The sequence below is a fragment of the Cuculus canorus genome, chromosome 20, assembly GCF_017976375.1.
Source record: "Cuculus canorus isolate bCucCan1 chromosome 20, bCucCan1.pri, whole genome shotgun sequence".
In the NCBI taxonomy this organism is placed as follows: Eukaryota; Metazoa; Chordata; class Aves; order Cuculiformes; family Cuculidae; genus Cuculus; species Cuculus canorus.
Window position 1 is genome coordinate 8,278,930 of NC_071420.1, and position 17,607 is coordinate 8,296,536.

The following is a 17,607-nucleotide window of genomic DNA, read 5'->3' on the forward strand; positions in this document are numbered from 1 at the left end:
TAAGCACTTGAATTTGGCTTGTCTCCGCAGCTGCCTGGGCTCTCTCTGTCAGCCTTGGCTGGTAACAAATAAAAATTGCTTCCCAAGTGTGCTTTAGGCTATTGGGGTTGGTGGTTCCCAGAAATTTCAGCTTAAAGTTTGGCTGAAGAATCCAGGTCACTTTCATTGAGTGCGGGATTGTAGAATCATCATAGAGTCATGGAATGGTTTGGGTGGGAAGGAACCTTAAAGCCTATCCAATTCTACCCCCTGCCATGGGCAGGGACATCTCCCACTGGATCAGGGGCTCCAAGCCCCATCCAACCTGGCCTTGAACCCCTCCAGGGATGGGGCAGCCACCACTGCTCTGGGCAGCCTGGGCCAGGGCCTCCCCACCCTCACAGCAAAACATTTCTCCCTAAGATCTCATCTCAATCTCCCCTCCTGCAGCTGAAAACCATTCTCTTCATACTATCTCTGCACTCCCTGATCCAGAGCCCCTCCACAGCTTTCTTGGAGCCCCTTTCAGGACTGGAAGGTGCTCTAAGGTCTCCCCACAGCGTTCTCTTCTCCAGGCTGAACAACCCCAACCCTCCCAGCCTGTCCTCGTATGGGAGGTGCTCCAGCCCTCGGATCATCTTTGTGGTCTCCTCTGGACTTGCTTCAACAGCTCCATGTCCTTCTTGTCCTGAGGACTCTAGAATGTGTGGGACTGTGTCTCATGCACACACTCCCTACACCAAGTACCCTTGGGACCTCTCTTACCAAGAGTTGAGGATGACTGAACACTCGGGGAACATGATTTGCTGGATCTTATTGTGTGACCTTATTTCCTCAGTCTCGTGTCGTTTCTTGTAGGGCTTTACTTCTCCTTCAGTGTCTTTTAATGAAGTCCATATATCCTTTTCTTTCACTCCCCTTGGCCAAAAGCCCAAAGTTTGCAGCAGGAGAGTTTGCCGCTGGGGTCACCAAGAGCAGGGTTGCTGCCAGCTCGTTTGCTTGGGTTGTCTTTGTTCCCGTTCAGATGCTGGTCACGTAGTTAAGGATCTCCTCATCTATCACGTAGAGTTTGGCTGATTAAGGGTGTGCTGGAGAGTGGGAATGGGACAGTGAATTTCCAGGATCACCTGCAGCTTTCCTCCTCCCAGCGCAGCGAAGCGTTGCTGGAGATCTGGCTTTGGCCGGAGGGGCTGATGCTGGGATAAGAGTGCTCTTTATTACAGGTTTTATTGAGTTCAGCCCTGGGAAGGCTGTGCGTGCAGGAGTTGTAGTTGCTTCCTGTTTATAGTGAGGCTGTTTATATTGAACATGTCCCAGGTGTCTGCTCGCTGCTGGATTCTGCTTCAGCGAAGGGCACAGCAGCGCCTGGGAAAACTGTGCAATTTAAAAGGCAGCTGTGTGGTCCCACAGGAGCTATTTCTGCCCTTGGTGGGATGCTCAGTGTTTGGACTCCCAGCTTGCCTGTATCCAAACACACAGAGTTCTCATAGCACCAGGTACTAAGACATCAGGGCCTCACTTTTTTTGTTGGGTTTTTTGGGTTTTTTTTCCCCCTCCTTTTTGTTTATTTTGGGGTTAAAGGATGTTTTTGGTGTTTTTCTTCTAAGCAACAATTCTTTTGATCGTTAAGCACTTCCCACCACTCCTGTCCTTTTGAGCTACTGCATGCTCATGCTGCCACACAAAATGCCCTTTGGTGCTGTGATGGGAGGGGGTTAAGTGGGTGTCGAAAAGGGGAATGAAGACACGGGGTCATTCTTTATGTGAGAGATGTTCAGAAACCGGGCAGTGTATGGAGGTTTCTGTGCACATGGCTTTCCTGCTGAGAAAGAGGCGTAAGTAACGTGGTCACTCAGGTCTTAACCTTTGCTCGATGTAAACCTGCAACCTAAGTTGTCCCGGATGTTTTCTTTATGTAAATGCCCTTTCCTGGTGTTTTGGCTGCTTTTTAGGATTTCTCCTTATACCAAAACCTCTTTTCCCTTGATTCACAGGCTCACCTTTACACAAGCAGGGTACCACCTCCACCGCCAGCACCGAGAAGTCGGGTTCAAAGGTTGCCGAGGTGGGCGATGATTTCCTGGGAGACTTTGTGGTGGGCGAACGTGTCTGGGTAAATGGAGTGAAGCCAGGTGTCATCCAGTATCTTGGGGAGACTCAATTTGCTCCGGGCCAGTGGGCAGGGGTCGTTCTGGATGACCCAGTGGGCAAGAACGATGGCTCTGTTGGTGGAGTACGTTACTTTGAATGCCAACCGATGCAGGGGATTTTGACGCGACCATCCAAGCTGACGAGGCAGCCCGTGGCCGAGGGCTCGGGAAGTGACGCACCCTCCGTGGACTCCTTGACAGCTCAGAACTTATCACTACACTCGGGGACGGCCACGCCACCTCTCTCCAGTCGCGTTATTCCCCTGCGGGAGAGCGTCCTGAACAGCACCATGAAGACGGGCAACGAGTCTGGATCTAACCTGTCGGACAGTGGGTCTGTGAAAAAAGGGGAGAAGGACTTACGGCTTGGAGACCGTGTGCTGGTGAGTTGATCGTGGGATCCCCCTAAAAGGCAAAGGACAAGAATTTGTCCCCTCCCTAAGAACTCCTGGTCAGGTTCAGAACAGGAGAGAAGGAGAATAGGTGAGAAGGTGGTGAGGCGTGGGGCAGAGCATGGTCTTGGAAGGGGATGCCTGGACCAAGCAGAGTGTTGGAGCCCTGGAACAGCTCCCCAGGGAAGCAGCCATGGTGTCAAGCCTCACAATGCTCCAGAAGCGTTTGGCCAATGCCCTCAGCCCCACTCTGTGAATGTTGGCATTGTCCTGTGCAGTGACAGGAGTTGGACTCTGATCATTTTGAGTCCTTTCCAGCACAGGACATTCTATGATTCTATTCTGTGGTTCCAGAGGGTCAATCTTTGCTCATCCTGGGCAGTCTGGCTCCCATCAAAAGTTAGCATGTAGTCTTTGAAGTGCCTGGTTCCAATACCAGTAGTGGTGGTAGGGAAGCGTAGACGGCCTTGCCATCTGGTTGATAACAGGGGGTTGGTAGAACTTGGCTCTGCAGCCTATGTGAACCAGGAAAAGTGAGTGCAAGGGGGTGTCAGGACAGTCTCAAATGTCCTTTGTGGTCTTGGAGAGTGAGCTTTTCTGCTGGCAATAGCAGCAACCCTGGGCAGGCTGTGGCTCAAGCCCATGCAATTGATTCCTTTGCTCTCCGCAGCCTGACGGGGACCCTGGGCAGCTGAGCCGTGCTGGAGCAGCCCAGTGTGGTTTGGGAGCACAGAGTGGCTGTGACAGACCACACTCATCCTCTGAATCAAAACTTTCCATGGCATAATCTACTCTGAGGATTTCAGGGACTGTAGTGTCCAAATGTTGGGCATCTCTGGATTACAAATCCATTTTCAAAGCTAGCAATGCACTTGCACACCAAAACACTGCTAGGTTAGGTTGTCCAAGAAGTCTCATTTTAATGAAATAAAATGTAAAAAAAAAATCTAAGTTTGTTCATTTTCAGAGGTGGGAGAGCAAAGATGGGTTGTGTGTGTGCCCACTGGATATGATGCTCAGTAAATCTAGTATGAGCATGTGGACTTGTAGAACTAGTTGTAGAGGTGAGAAAGTTCTATAGTCTCAAATTTTCCCCCAAACGTGCATTGCATTCTGCATCACGGCAGGAGCCGACAGCTGCTCAGGAGTTTGTTGTTTGTCCGTCTCCTTCCTGACTTGACCAGAGTCTGCTTCTCGTCCTTCCCCATCCTTACTGTCAGCTGCTGTCCCTCCTGGTCCCACGGGCAGGGAGAGGTGGCAGAGATATCTCTATTTACACACGCACAGATGCTTCATGTTGATGTGTGAAAGCGGCCACACATGGGGAGAAATGAACCTGAGGAATAGGTCCTCCTTTGAGTTTATTTCTTTGCTCCCATTTTCTCCTTTGCCTGTTGTGGTGTGAGTGCTCAGGTGAGACCTTCCCAATTTAGGAGCAACAGTCATAGAGTGTAAACTGTGAAATATAAAATCTACAGTCAACTTAGAATCGTGGAATGATTTAGGTTGGAAGGGACCTTAAAGTCCCTCCAGTTCTAACCCCCCCAGCCATAAGCAGGGACCCCTCCCACTGGATCAAGTTGTTCATAGACCCAGAACTTAGTTTTGTTCTGTCTGAATCAGCCATGCAATGGAATAATGTTCTCCAGAGTTAATTGTTTAACCCCTCTCTTCTCCTGACTGTACGCTCACCAAAGCAAGGGCTGTCCGCTCAATACTCTGCTTCCCTCAGAGGGGCCGGGCAGGCTGAGACTTCAGTGTACCCATGCAGTGCAAACTGTTAGCATCTCTCCCCTTGGCTTTTGAGTTGTGTTTTGGGGTTTTGGGTTGGGTTTTTTTGTTGAGTTTTTTGTTTGTTTTTTAATGAAAGTGCATCCTTAAGCCCCCTCTCCCTGCCTGCTCCTTTATTCACCCCGGATGTTATGAGATGAAGTTTGTGCTATGATTTGTTAGTGTAATAAATAGCTCCAAAAGAGTGAATCTGGAATGACCTCAGCATCTCCCTGGCTCTCCAGGAATTCTGAGCTTACGGAAACGTCAGGAATTATTTGTATGCTGTACAAGTTGAGGAAAAGAGCAGATAATGGCAACAAGACAAAATAACTTGCCATTATGGTTCAGTAACATGCTTGACAGAGGGTTTCTTTTAGTAATGGAGAGGTCAGCTTATTATGTTTGATGTTTGTATTGTAAACAAATGTTTGATGTTTGTATTGTTAACCTGAGTTGTCTCAAATCTTTATTCTTGTCCTCTATGGGTTGGTACAGTTTAACTTTTCCTTTTTTTTTTATTTAGCCCGTGCTCTCAGAAAGATTTGGTTTTGTATTTGAGATGGCTTTTAGGCAGATGGGATCCACTTTAAGTGCGGGAGGACATGTGGTTTGTAATGGAGTGGATGGAGCACAAGGATGTAAGGATCCCTTCCAAGTCTGCAGGACCCACACCTGGCTGCTCTGCGTTCTGCTCATTCTGCTAGTGGTTTTCTTTAACTTCATTAAAGCCCATTATAGCTTGAAGACATTTTGGCTTTTGTTCCAAGACCATTCCTAACTCCCTAGCAGTTGCAAAAAAATGACTTTTAGCTTTCCATTAGAAGCTTTCCATCAGAAGAATTAGATAATATTTGCCTTTGGCACTTTCTAACTCAGACTTTTTTCCCAGGGATGCAAAAATTGCATTAAAGAGATGAAAAACTTGCCCTGTGTTGTAGAACTCATCTCTTGAAGTCTGGCAAATGAATGTGGAACAATTAACCTTTGCTTTAGTAGGAATGGAGCTCCCTGAAGTATGATCATTGCTGGAGTGCTGCTGTTAATGTCAGCCTGGCTTGGTGCCTCTCTCCAAGGGAAAAAAGGGATGGAAACAGAGCAGTTGAGCATTTTCTGCTTCGGAGGAATCTGGGCTGTGTTTTTCGCCTAAGAAAACGTGGTTTTTCATGCTTTGGGGGGGTGGCTTTCTCAGCAGCTGAACTCATTCCACCCTAGATGTGGTTGCTTTGGTAAAATGGGAGGGAAGGACTGGCTGTTCTCTATACGTAAATTGAAATAAGAAATAATTAAAAAGAAGAAATTCCTCTTAATAGAATTATTCTGCCCTTCAGCCAGCCTTCTGTGTCCTGACGGGGATTCAGTACTGAAATGTAGTAATGAACGAGGCGAAGGGCTGGGTGATATGCCCTGGCTGAGGGGCTCCGCTGTGGGCTGTTGCCCCAGGCACCCTTTGGGTGGGTTCTAGGCTTGCGATTTTCCTAGAACTCGTAGGTGGCCCAAACTAGAAGAGATGCTGGGATAGCAGGGAGATGGGGCAGTGCATCAGCAGGGCTGTTACTGGCTAGGCTGGTGGAAACAGGTTCTGGGCTCCCTCCTGAGTGAATATGTGATTTTAATCATTTTTTCCGCTGTATAGTGGTTTTGCATGTGGTGCGCTGCAGCCTCCGACTCCTCCAAGTGACAGAAAGGTCTTGTGAATAAACTAATGTTATCCTTTTCTGCAGCATCCCCCCCTGCACGCCCCAGCCCTCTCTGCCAGTCTGAAGCTGTGGAACGCCTTTAACCACCTAAATGAGAAATCATTTCTGTTGCTCCCTGGTAAGGAGAATTGCAGGCAAAGTCCTTTTCCTTGGGCAGAGACAACCGCTTGCTCTGCTGCTGCCAGCTTGCTTTGAGCTGTTTCAGTGCTTGCAGCTGAAGCCTTGCTGCTGCAACAGCACAAAAGGTGTCAGGAAGAAAGGATTTGTGCTCCGTTTTCCTGACCATAAGGGCTCTCCCGGTCTGCTGGAGTCTCAAAGCTGCAGTAGTGCTTCTGTGTGGACATTACAGATGAGCAATCGCAGAATGTATTTCTTGATCACAAACCAGACAGTAAAGAAAGAGGGATCTTATTCTGCAGTTTTACCGAGGTGGTATCTCCAGGGAGGAGGTTTTTGGTGTTTCATTGCCTCCTTTCAGCTCCGTCTATAAGGAGACCAGTAGTCGCTGTTTCTCTGCTGGAGAACACACCTCTATGGCAGAGACCGAGACCTTGCACAGACCATGGGGATGGTGGATCTCCATCCCTAAGAAGGTTTGTGATGGGCAGTGGGAAGTGCAGTCTCCCAGTAATTTGCAGGATTCGCCTTCCCTGGAGGTGTTTAAGGAACGGGTGGATGAAGTGCTGAGGGACATGGTTTAGGGAGTGTTAGGAATGGTTGGACTCGATGATCCAATGGGTCCTTTCCAACCTTGTGATTCTGTGATTCTGTGACAGGACAACATCTAGGTCTCCTTGTCCAAGCTCTTTCCTCACCACAAAAGATTGTTGCCATTGCGTGGTGTCGCTGCTGTTGTCACAGGAGCAAGCATTCCCTGTCACTGCAATGAAACTAGGAGGAAATAAATAGCCCAAAGCAACTGCCTTGCTGCCACATTGCCCCATCTGAGATGACTTATGCACACACCCACCCTCCTAACCACTCATTTGGGCTGGTGCTTTGGCCAGTCCTCATCTTCTGTGTGCAATATCTATCATTAAATAGGAGTTGTAAGTGGCCTGTGGTGGAGCAAACTGTATTATTAACGTGGGTGGACTTCCTATCAGAGACAGCCTCAGGAGGCGATGCTGTAATTCCAGGCTTTCCTCTTACCCACATCCTGAGGGCATTTATTTTCTCACTGGTGCCTGAAAAATAGACGTGCAGAAATGTCTTGCGTCAGCAATGCTGTCAGACTGACCCCTGTGCGATTCTCCCACGGAGTGGGAAGGCCCAAAGATAAGTGGCTGGATTAAAAGAAACAATAAAAACCCCTGTAACTTCACATAGGGAGGACTATCGTGTAATTCCTGTCTACTTCTTTCTCCTCTCACCCTAAAAGCCAGTTCTGCCATTCACAGATGGTGTAGTGACTATCTGCTCAGATGAATCTGCTGATGGCACCTGAAGTAAGTTGTAGTTACAGCCAAAGCTGAACCACAAGCCATGTTTCCACCTTACCACCAGCTTGCTGAACATTGTCCCTGGCTGTCATCCTGTCCCTGGGATGCTTGGGCGTGTGTTTCCCACAGGTATACGTATTCACCCCCCTTGCACTTACAGGTCATTATTTGTGACCTGTAACGGCTGGACTAAAACATCCACGCTGAAGCAAAAAGCATCCTCTGATAAATCAAATCTTGTCAAATAATCTGCTGCCATCAATGCATGGAAGAGCTAAATCGGATCAGGGCTTGGAAGAACACTCAGCTAAATAACTTGTGCTGGGGAAACACAGCTCTACCACTCCTAGAATCTTAGAATACTTTGGGTTGGAAGGGACCTTAAAGATCATCTAGTTCCAACCTAGCTTGGGTAGAAATAAGCTCCTTATCTGGGTGGATGAGTGTAGGGAGAAAAATCCCTTTTTTCCCAAGGAGGAGGTACCTCTTTAAGTTTACACACTGGATCCAGCTTGCAGCACTTGTCCAGTAAAGGTGAGCTCCTATTTCTCCTTAGTGTCATCCACTGATGGTGTAGAGCAAGCTGATGTGCTGCACATTGGGGGTGCTCAGAGTAAAGTGTCCTGTGTTTGCCCTTTCCCCACCGTCCCCTTCCTCTCTCTTCCCGCAGGTGAGCAATTAGAGGCTCAGGGCTCTGCTGGGACCCATCAGTGGTGGCGTGCTGTGCTTGGGTACCGTTCCCACCTCTGGTCAGCAGCACACTGTCTTATGGAAATGCTTTGGAAAGCAGCTGGGAAAATAAATTTAGATGGGTAAATTAGAATTTTAAGCAGACAGGACGGCATAATCTCCATGATTTCTGCTTAGGCATGTGCTCAAGCAGGCATCTACGGCCATCGCTGACCCCTGAACCACACGTGATGTGGTGGGAACAGTCTCTGTTGGTCTGAATGACACTTGGAATTTCATTTTTCCTTTCTTCCAGAGCAATATTGGGGTGCACTGCAAGCAGGGCATTGCCCACAGCCCCAGGGTTGGGGAACTCTGATAAGAGGTTCTTGCTGAGAGCAGGAAATTGCTCTGGGGTGATCGGGGGGGGACATAAGGGGAGAAGAGCAAGTGCTGCCTGGAGGGAGTCCGTCCGGCAGCAGCCGGATAAGAGATACGGCCTGGTGCTCATTTGGTAAATTGTATAAATGCTGTAATATCAGCTCTGATGAAGACAGTGTCTGGAAGGATTAGCATCATTGTCTTTTCAACCCTGGGATGCTGGTCTGGATCCAATTCTGTCATTGTGATGAAAAAAACATAGTAAAGCATGAATGATGTCAGTGATGCTGCAGCTAGCAGGGAAGAGTGTGGATGTCCTTCAAGCATATGTTGTCTGACTCCTCAGTTTGGATACAGACCTGTTAAATATTCCTGGCTTCATTTTGTTGTGAAGGTCAAGTTCCAGACTGTCTCCTAAGACTGTTGGAGATCTTTCCTTGAGGAAAGGCCAGGTCAAGAAGATGGCCTGTAGTCAAAGGCATCAGAACTGAGGTGGAGAACTTCAGTTTGGACCTGAACTTTCCAAGAGCTCATACTATGTGCCTTTGAGGCTGCTGGAATCCAGCTGGAGAGGATGGACCACAGTAAGCTTGGCTTTAAGCTGATCGTAAATGTTTTCACCTGAAGCAGTGAAACCTGAAACTTTAATGCTGGTCAAAACACTCTCCAAACCAAAACAAATTGGATATCACTGTGTCAATATGATTTCCATTTTTTAATTGAGCCTCGAGAAAGAGCTGCTTTTAGCTGCTTTTTGGTTTGGTTTTAGGTTTTTTTTCCCAAAGCGGCATATCTGAGTTGCCAGGGTGCAGCTGAGCTTGCTGGAAGCCTTGTTCAGTCCATGCTTTCCTGAACTCTGGATGCTCGGCAGAGTGAAGGTGTGATTGGGGCTCCAATTAGTGTGCCAGACTGAGAGGTGGGGATCAGATTTCCATATGTCTTGGGGTGGTGCTTATGCTAATAGCAGCCTGAGGTGTTCGCGGGATGGAAATCCTCTGGTCTGCAGCATGACCGTGGCAGTCGTGTTAGAGCAGTAGGAGCCAGCCACACTTGGTTGCCTTTCCCATGGAGCATGGTATCAAAGCTAGACACAGACAGGTGAGGCGGCTGTGAGCTACCACATGTTATGCTACGCAATTCCTGCCCTCCCAGGCTTTCCCAAGCTGCCTTTTATCCCCCTTCCAAGGTGTTACCTCTGATCTGTTGAAGCGTTCAGCCTGGAGAAGAGAAGGCTGCGGGGAGAGCTTAGAGCAGCCTTCAGTACTGAAAGGGGCTCCAGGAAAGCTGGGGAGGGGCTCTGGATCAGGGAGTGCAGGGGGAGGATGAAGGGGGAATGGTTTTAAGCTACAAGAGGGGAGATTGAGGTGAGATTTTAAGAAGGAATGTTTTGCTGTGAGGGTGGGGAGGCCCTGGCCCAGGTTGCCCCGAGCAGTGGTGGCTGCCCCATCCCTGGAGGGGTTCCAGGCCAGGTTGGATGGGGCTTGGAGCCTCTGATCCTGTGGGACGTGTCCAGAGGTGTAGAACTAGATGGGCTTTAAGATCCCTTCCAAACTAAACCATTTTATTATTAAAAAGACACTTCTGGTTTGATGATGCCGTTTCATGCATGGATACAACCTGCCAGCTGGCTTTTTCTAAAACACGGTATTTATTTTAGCAGCATTAGCAGATTATCAGGGCTGAATAAATTCCAATGTCTGAGTCGGATGACTTTTCTAGGCTCTTCGTCCATGAGTATCTTTGTGCCTGCCAAAAGGTGGGAGGTTCAACAAGCGCTTCGAGTGCTGACATGAGCGCGACAGCCTGGTAGTGGCTTCGGGCTGTACTGCCAGCCCTGTCGGGATGCGAGGAGCTGGGCTGTCGAGGAACAGATGTGTCCGGTCTGCCTTGGGGAGAAGATGATGCTGGCGAGGGGCATTTCATAGGAAAGATGGCAGAGGAATTATTGCTTGAAAGAGAAAATAAAATGCATTGCTTTGAAAGCAGAGAATCGCAATGCCGTTTAGGGGATTGTTAGATCTGATCTGTGCCATCTTCATGGATGCTAAGCATCATGCCGCATCCAAAGAAGCGTGGCCAGCAGAGCAAGGGAGGGGATTCTGCCTCTCTGTTCCTCTCTTGGGAGCCCTCACCTGGAGGATTGTGTCCAGTTCTGGAATCCTCAACATAAGAAGGAGATGGAGCTGTTGGAATGGGTCCAGAGGAGGCCATGAAGATGATCTGAGGGCTGCAGCACCTCCCATATAAGGACAGGCTGAGAGAGATGGGCTTCTTCAGCCTGGAGAAGAGAAGGGTCCAAGGAGACCTTCTAGCGACCTTCCAGTACCGGAAGGGGCTACAAGAAAGCTGGAGAGGGGCTGTTCACAAAGGTTTGGAGTGATAGGACTGAGGGAAATGAGTATAAACTGGAGAGGGGCAGATTTAGACTGGACATAAGGAAGAATTTCTTCACCATGAGAGTGGTGAGGCCCTGGCCCAGGTTGCCCAGGGAAGGTGTGGCTGCCCCATCCCTGGAGGTGTTCCAGGCCAGGTTGGATGGGCCTTGGGCAGCCTGATCCAGTGGGAGGTGTCCCTGCCCATGGCAGGGGTTGGCACTGGATGGGCTTTAAGGTCCCTTCCAATCTAATCTAATCTATTCTGTTCTATTCTATGGATGACTTTCAGGTAGGAACATGATCTGCTCTCTTATTGAGCAGTGGATAAGTATTGACGCAATTTGTTATATGTGTTCTAAGGCAATAGGGCTGGTTGTTTTCTCTCCTGTTTGAAAACAGCTTTCTCAAATTCAGTGAGATCTATGGGGGTGCAACTGAGTATTTGTATTGTTTGTGTGGATGGTGGAGTGGGACTCTCCACTAGAGAACCCCGATTTCAGGATTTTAAGGTGTTTACGTGAGGCTGTGGGGTTAGCAAATCGGGTGGCTTGGGTAAAGGGAAATCTACCTCAATATGTGTGATAAAAATTCAATTAAAATAGAAATTGAGGGAGCTTTCTAGCAATACTGAAGTCTTATAAATAATTCAGATTAATTGCACCTATATTGAGTTCAACTTGCAGCTAAAGAAACTTATTAGAGTGGTATTAAATCATTGTATTAATATTAAAAGAGGCTAAATCTGGTAAACTCAAATAAATCAAAAAAAGGGACTGTTGTTTGACTCTGAGTGATGGATAAAGAGTTTTACTGCAACCGTTCAAATCTGTAACTAGTGAGAGAGATTACAGGAAACTGACTCCAGCTGCGGCGCAGCCTCCCAGGACTGAGGTAGGACCTTTGAGGCTTCGGAGCTGGGTTCTCTGGTCCCTTCAAGTGTGGTTGTTTGCAGGCTGGGAAGACTTTCTCCTTTGTATAAGCCATTTTCAGACTTTTTAGGGATTCAGAATTGGTAAATCTGTGACATCCCTGCCCTGGAATGTACAATTGGGAGATTTCTGCATTTGGCTGTCATTGTTTTCTTTAGGTCAATATATTCTGTTGCTACTCATTTATGTTGAATTTAATAGTAAGAAAATCCATAACCACCAGTCATTCAAGATAAAGCTGCAAATTTAATTTTAAAATCTTTTTTAAGTTTTTTCCCTTGAACTGAGGCTTTGGCAGAGATGGGGTAAGAAAAGGTTCAATCCTATCTACTGGAAGGCTCCACTCCTCCATCCACACAAACAATATGAGGGTTGCATCCCTGTAGACATTAGTTATTTTGAGGCTGTTCCCAAACGTATTTACTTCAAGTGCAAACGTTTAGAATAACCCTCCTACTTTTCCATCTGTCTCTTCTCAGCACAAGTAGCTCAGAAAACCTGGAAGAGCTTCCAGTGTAGAGGCAGAGGCAGTTGCTCGGTGCAGTGTGCTCTCCTAGCAGGGATCAAACACAGCGTCGTGCATTCCCGACTTGTGCTCTCTTAGAGCCTACTCAGCACGCTGAAAGCTTTAAGTTACACATGGGAGCAAAAGGTGTGATTTAGTCTTATTTCTCCACGAAAGGAAAGTAACTTGTGCTGGTGGAAGCCTTGCTGCAAGATGCGATGCTTTCCCGTGCAGTACCCTAGTGCCGTGAGTTGATGTAGGATGTGGAAGGGGTTTTTTAATGTACAAAACGCCTCTATTTTGAGAGCTTTGCTGGCAGAGCTGTTTGCTGCATTCTAGCAAACCTTGCGTGGGGGCAAACTGAAGAGTGACGGGTGCCTTCCTCGCTCAGCTTGTCCTTTTGATGTCCCGTCCCAGTATTGCTCAGAACTGCCAGTTGAAAGAGCACATTACTGAAACTCCATTAGTGCAGATCTTTGTTCTTCACGGAAGGCGGAGATAAGCTGCACTTGTAGGGCTTAATCTCCTTCACAGCCTCACAACATTGGAGAGACATTTGTAGTTCTAGGAGAGCTTGACATGAAAACTCTCCATTCTGGTTCTGTTGGATCTAAGAGAAAATACCAATGATGTCTTTTTTTCCCCTCGGTTCTCCATAGTTGTCCTAGCTTTTGTTGTTTTTTTGACACTGCCGCTGCTGCTGTCTCTAACCTGCAGCATCTTATCTCCAACAGGTTGGTGGGACAAAGACAGGAGTTGTGCGCTACGTAGGAGAGACGGATTTTGCCAAAGGAGAGTGGTGTGGCGTGGAGCTGGATGAGCCGCTGGGGAAGAACGACGGGGCGGTCGCTGGTACAAGGTACGATGAGCTCTCAAACCCAGCCTGGGGCATGCAGGATCCTGCCCAGCTCAGAGAATGGCTGGGTGGCAAATCCTGCTGGATCTGGGAGGAGAACTCAGAGCTCTGTGTGTCTGTTTGTTTGGACATTGGGGGTTGGGAGGCAGAGTGCAGTTTTGAGCCTTCTAGGTTCTGGGGTGGCTTTGCAGGGAGATCAATAGAAACCTCATCACTGCAGTGTTTAAAAACCAGATCAGATAATGACTGTGAAGAAGTAACCTGAGTGGCTTCAGGAAATTGGAGAGAGTAGAGAGAGAAGATAACTTACAGTGGGGTTTTGGTTTTGCTAGAAACTGGTTCTGTGATTGTATGAGCTCTGCTTTCTGCCTCACGTTCCCTTCATAGATACAGCACAAGCTGCAAGTTTATAATCCACTATGTCAGGACTATAGGAGATAAAGGTTTGACTCTGTATTTTTTCTCAGCTGGATGTTATTTGTTTTCTTTTTTCTGGGGACAAATTTCCAGAGATCTGAAAGAACAGCTGGTGGTGCTGTCTGTCCTTGGACTGATTCTGTGCTGTGAGGGCTGTCTGCTGATCTTGTCATCTCTGGCTCCACAGGCACCTCCTTTTCCCCTTTTCCAAAAAAAGCCCTTGGAAGTGTCCATACAACTAGGCAGGGATGTCTCACAGGCTTGCTGGGTAGCTGCTTCCATTCATGTAGATGTTAGAGAAGGGAATGACCCCCAGGCTCAGATCTTGAGCTTGGGAATGTTCAAGTCTGAGTTATACAGCAGCACTTTGACCCTTCTTCAGACACAGGTGGAACGGTTTCCTTGTCCTTCAAGTTTCTTTAGTGGGAAATATAGTTGATTTTTTGGAGCTTCTCAAGGGAATCTTGCATTAGAGCTGAGATTGAGCTTTGAAACTGAGGAACTGAGAGTTCCTCACTTGTTAAATCTCAGGTTCTGTACTGAAGGATTCTTGTGTTGGGTCAGCCTTGTTTTCATTTGAAATAAGAGAGGTGCTGCTGTGTTCAATGTCAAGACAGGAAAGCAGTGGATGACTGGCAGCAGATGGCTGAGTTCCAGCCTGCTGTCAAGAGAAAAGAACCAGGTTGGTAAAATAAATAATGGAGGGAATCCCAGTCACTTTCTTTGTCATACACAACAAATTATCTGTAAGCTTAATCTTCAAGGTGTTCAGAAGTGATTTATTGTCTCTGCACGAGGAAGCTGTGGAAAGCAGATGTATGTCAGAGTTCTCTCTGTCTCTTATCCTCACGCCTCTGTTGCTATGTTTTGAAAATCCAACTTTTGGAAGTCATCTTTCTTCTGAAACTGCTGCATCTCGGCCGAGGTTTCTATGGTGTGTACCCTGTTTATAAGGCCTCTCTTTTGTCTCACATTTTATCAAGAGGAGGAAGAATTGAGCTCCACGGTAGGGATTGGGAATTAATTAAAAGGTTTTGTTTAAACAGGGGAGGTTGAGGGAAGTCAGCAAGGCATCCCAGCCCCTTACATCCAACATCTTCCAGCAATAATGGATACCGGGTGATACAGAAGTGGTACAGGTGGACTGTCCAGCTGCAGAGTCAGCCCTCAGAGTATTCTCTGTTTTCTGTGGCTGCACTGGATTCCCAGTACTGCCCTGAGCTTGTCCTGCAGAATCAGCCTGGGCAGTGGCCACCCAGGACTTTGGTGTCTCTCTGCTTTGGCAGTGGTTGCCATCTAGTGAGCATCTTTGGCCTGGCTGCCCAAGACCAGCGCTCTTCTATACAGCAGGAGAGTCAAGTCCAGAGAGCCGTCTGGAGGGAGATGGGAGGCTGGTGGGCGTAGGAGAGCAAATATGGATGAATGAGCCAGCAAAGGAATCGGTCACCGTCTTTGCTGCTATGGGTTCTCCAGATGCGTCGGTGATGGATCAGCTGGAAATTTGAGGAGGGTCGCTCTGATTCTTCTGTGGGTTCAGGAAGGGCATCCGGGTCTGGGTGTGCGTGAAGGGAAGGAGGAAGGGCCAGGGTTGCCCAAGCAGCTCGAGGCTCCCTCGTGGAGGCTGCCAGCAGGCTATGGCTCTGTAGCAGCACCTGAGAGGAGGAGATCGCTGTGGTGTGACCCCTCTCTGTGCATCAGATGGGTGCTGCTGCGGCACGGGGGGGTTTGCATCTGCTTCCCTGTCTGCACAGAAAACTAGAGAGATGCTTGTGTGGTTTTCTTGGTTTCTTGTCCTCAAGGCTAGGCAAATTCAACTTATTCCTCTCTACTATATTAACCCTTACTTGCTTATTTTACTGTTCTTCCTCCTGTCTCGGCTCCTATGAGACTCTTTGCCTACTAAGCTGCTCGTGCTTTTCCTTTCATGCAGTCTGAAACTCCTCAGCAACAGGCCTTGGACACTGAGGATTTTATCTATTTCAAAACTTCTTATGCTGTTTTCCACCTGCAGTTTGCATCACCATCACAACCCCACTTTTCTTCCCTGTTTCTTTTCTGCAATGTGAGCATAGAGCTCCTTAGCACTCAATGAAAGCAGTTCTTAGTTTTCAGGCAGGTTTAGTTTATTTTTCTTTTCAGCCAAGTGTTCTGGACCCAATTCCTGCTTCTGAACTGTAAAAGTTAATTGCAACCGCTTCCAGTCTGGACTAAAAGACAATGAGCAGATGTCGTGTGATGCAGGTTTGGACTTGTTAAGAGCTGTTGGGGCTTTTGAGGGACTTGGCCTTTGCCATTGTTGTCCAGCCACGACTAGCAGTCTTTTGGACCTGTGGAAGGGACTTTGCCTCGTTGTTGGTCTGCCTGTGCCTACTCCAGTTTGAGAATTTGACGTTGAGCAGGGCTTTGGCTGGTTTGCAAGTGGGCAGACTGATTTCCTTCCCTGGGTCCCTGGTCTGCAGTGAGGTCACCCTGCGGTACAGCTGGTTTTCCAAACCCAAGGGCCTGTCTTGGCAGCAAGCAGAGGCGACAAAGTGATTTTTGGATTGTACAGAATTGGTTTTTTCCAAGAAGATTGTTATAGATAAAATTGAGCTTGAGCAGATGTTTGAGAAAGAATCGCTTTCTCATCTGGCTGGAGATCAGGCTGTTCTCTGGCCGCCCAAGCACACAGAGCCTGTGACATGGCTGTGCGGCTACCAGCATTTAAAATGGAATTGAGAAAGCAGCTGCTCACGTGAAGAGAGGGGACTGTGTTAGCAAAGCTAGGTTTGTGACATTTATTCTTTAGGATCTGGTTTTTATGTTAACATAGGACATATAGCCAAGTATTTTCTCCCGAGCTCTGAATCTGCTCTTAATAGACAGTTTTCTGTGTTGACTGCTCCCTTGAAATGAGGGATGCAACCCCTAGAGAAGATCAAGTTTTATGCATTGCAGTGCAGGTGGCCAGCAACAGATAAACTCTGCCTTGAGCGGTCAGCCCAAGCTCTGAAGGGACTTCCAAGGTTTGATGCTGTGGGGTTTGACTCATTTGTATTCAGGAAGAGGAGCCCAGAGACACAGTCATGGGGCTCACTGCAGTTGTAGAAAAGAGTTTTCACCATAATGATCTGATTCTCCCCTTTTTTATGCTTGCTTCTTTCTGAGTTTGTTTGCATGGGAAACAGTTTCCCTTTCGCTGCCACCCAGAGGAGATGGCACACACTCGAGTTTGCTGTAATGGTATTTTTAGCTTCAAACTTAGGAGCTGTGTTTTCCCTTTCTGTTTTGGGTGGAACATTTTATACAGAGCTGTGTGATTCAGATCTTTCTATTCAACACAGTTTTCTTTGTGACTTTCCTGCAGAGTAGGGTAGGGAATGCATGTGAGTTTTGTGGAGGTTGGCTTGTTGTGGTAAGGAAGGAGTGCATGTGCTCTTGCTGTGTTTCCGATTGTTGTGGGATCTTTGTGCTGTCCAGGCTACCAGATGGGTCCTTCCTGGCATCTCATCAAAGCGTGCAGCAACAGAGCCTGGCAGTTATCTCGGGTTTCCCTGCTTAAGCACCACAAGTGTAAACACGGAGATTGCCACTACTCTTAAGTGGCAGGAAAGGAAAATAATCCAACCACTTACATGCAGGAAAAGCAAAGCACCAAGAGATGAGCTGAGGGCCCAGGGTTGCATGTTGCTTAGCAATGCCATTCTGCGAGAGATGGATGCTCTACGACTTCTGATCTGGTACATCTCCTGTCCTACAGGTATTTTCAGTGCCCTCCCAAGTTTGGCCTCTTTGCTCCCATCCACAAGGTGATCCGAATCGGGTTCCCGTCAACCAGCCCTGCCAAGGCGAAGAAGAGCAAGCGAATGGCCATGGGAGTGTCTGCCTTAACCCACAGCCCCAGCAGCTCCTCCATCAGCTCTGTCAGCTCTGTGGCATCATCTGTTGGGGGCAGGCCCAGCCGCAGCGGGCTGGTAAGTGGCTCTTTCTAGAGCCTTCATCCACTTCTGCTGTGACTTTGCTCTACCAAGTGGGAGGGTTAGGGTTTTGTTTCAGCGGCCGC

At 48.0% G+C, this 17,607-nt stretch overlaps 1 protein-coding gene across 5 annotated transcripts in view; it reads left to right on the plus strand.

The window, feature by feature from the left end:
• Positions 1-17,607, plus strand: part of CLIP2 (CAP-Gly domain containing linker protein 2) — an 81,188-nt gene that overhangs the window by 37,535 nt on the left and 26,046 nt on the right. For all 5 annotated transcript variants that reach the window (XM_054085026.1, XM_054085025.1, XM_054085029.1 and 2 more), the window contains exons 3-5: positions 1,974-2,512; positions 13,027-13,151; positions 17,305-17,518. In XM_054085026.1, coding sequence (XP_053941001.1) covers positions 1,974-2,512; positions 13,027-13,151; positions 17,305-17,518 — 878 coding nt within the window. The remainder of the gene's footprint in view (positions 1-1,973; positions 2,513-13,026; positions 13,152-17,304; positions 17,519-17,607) is intronic.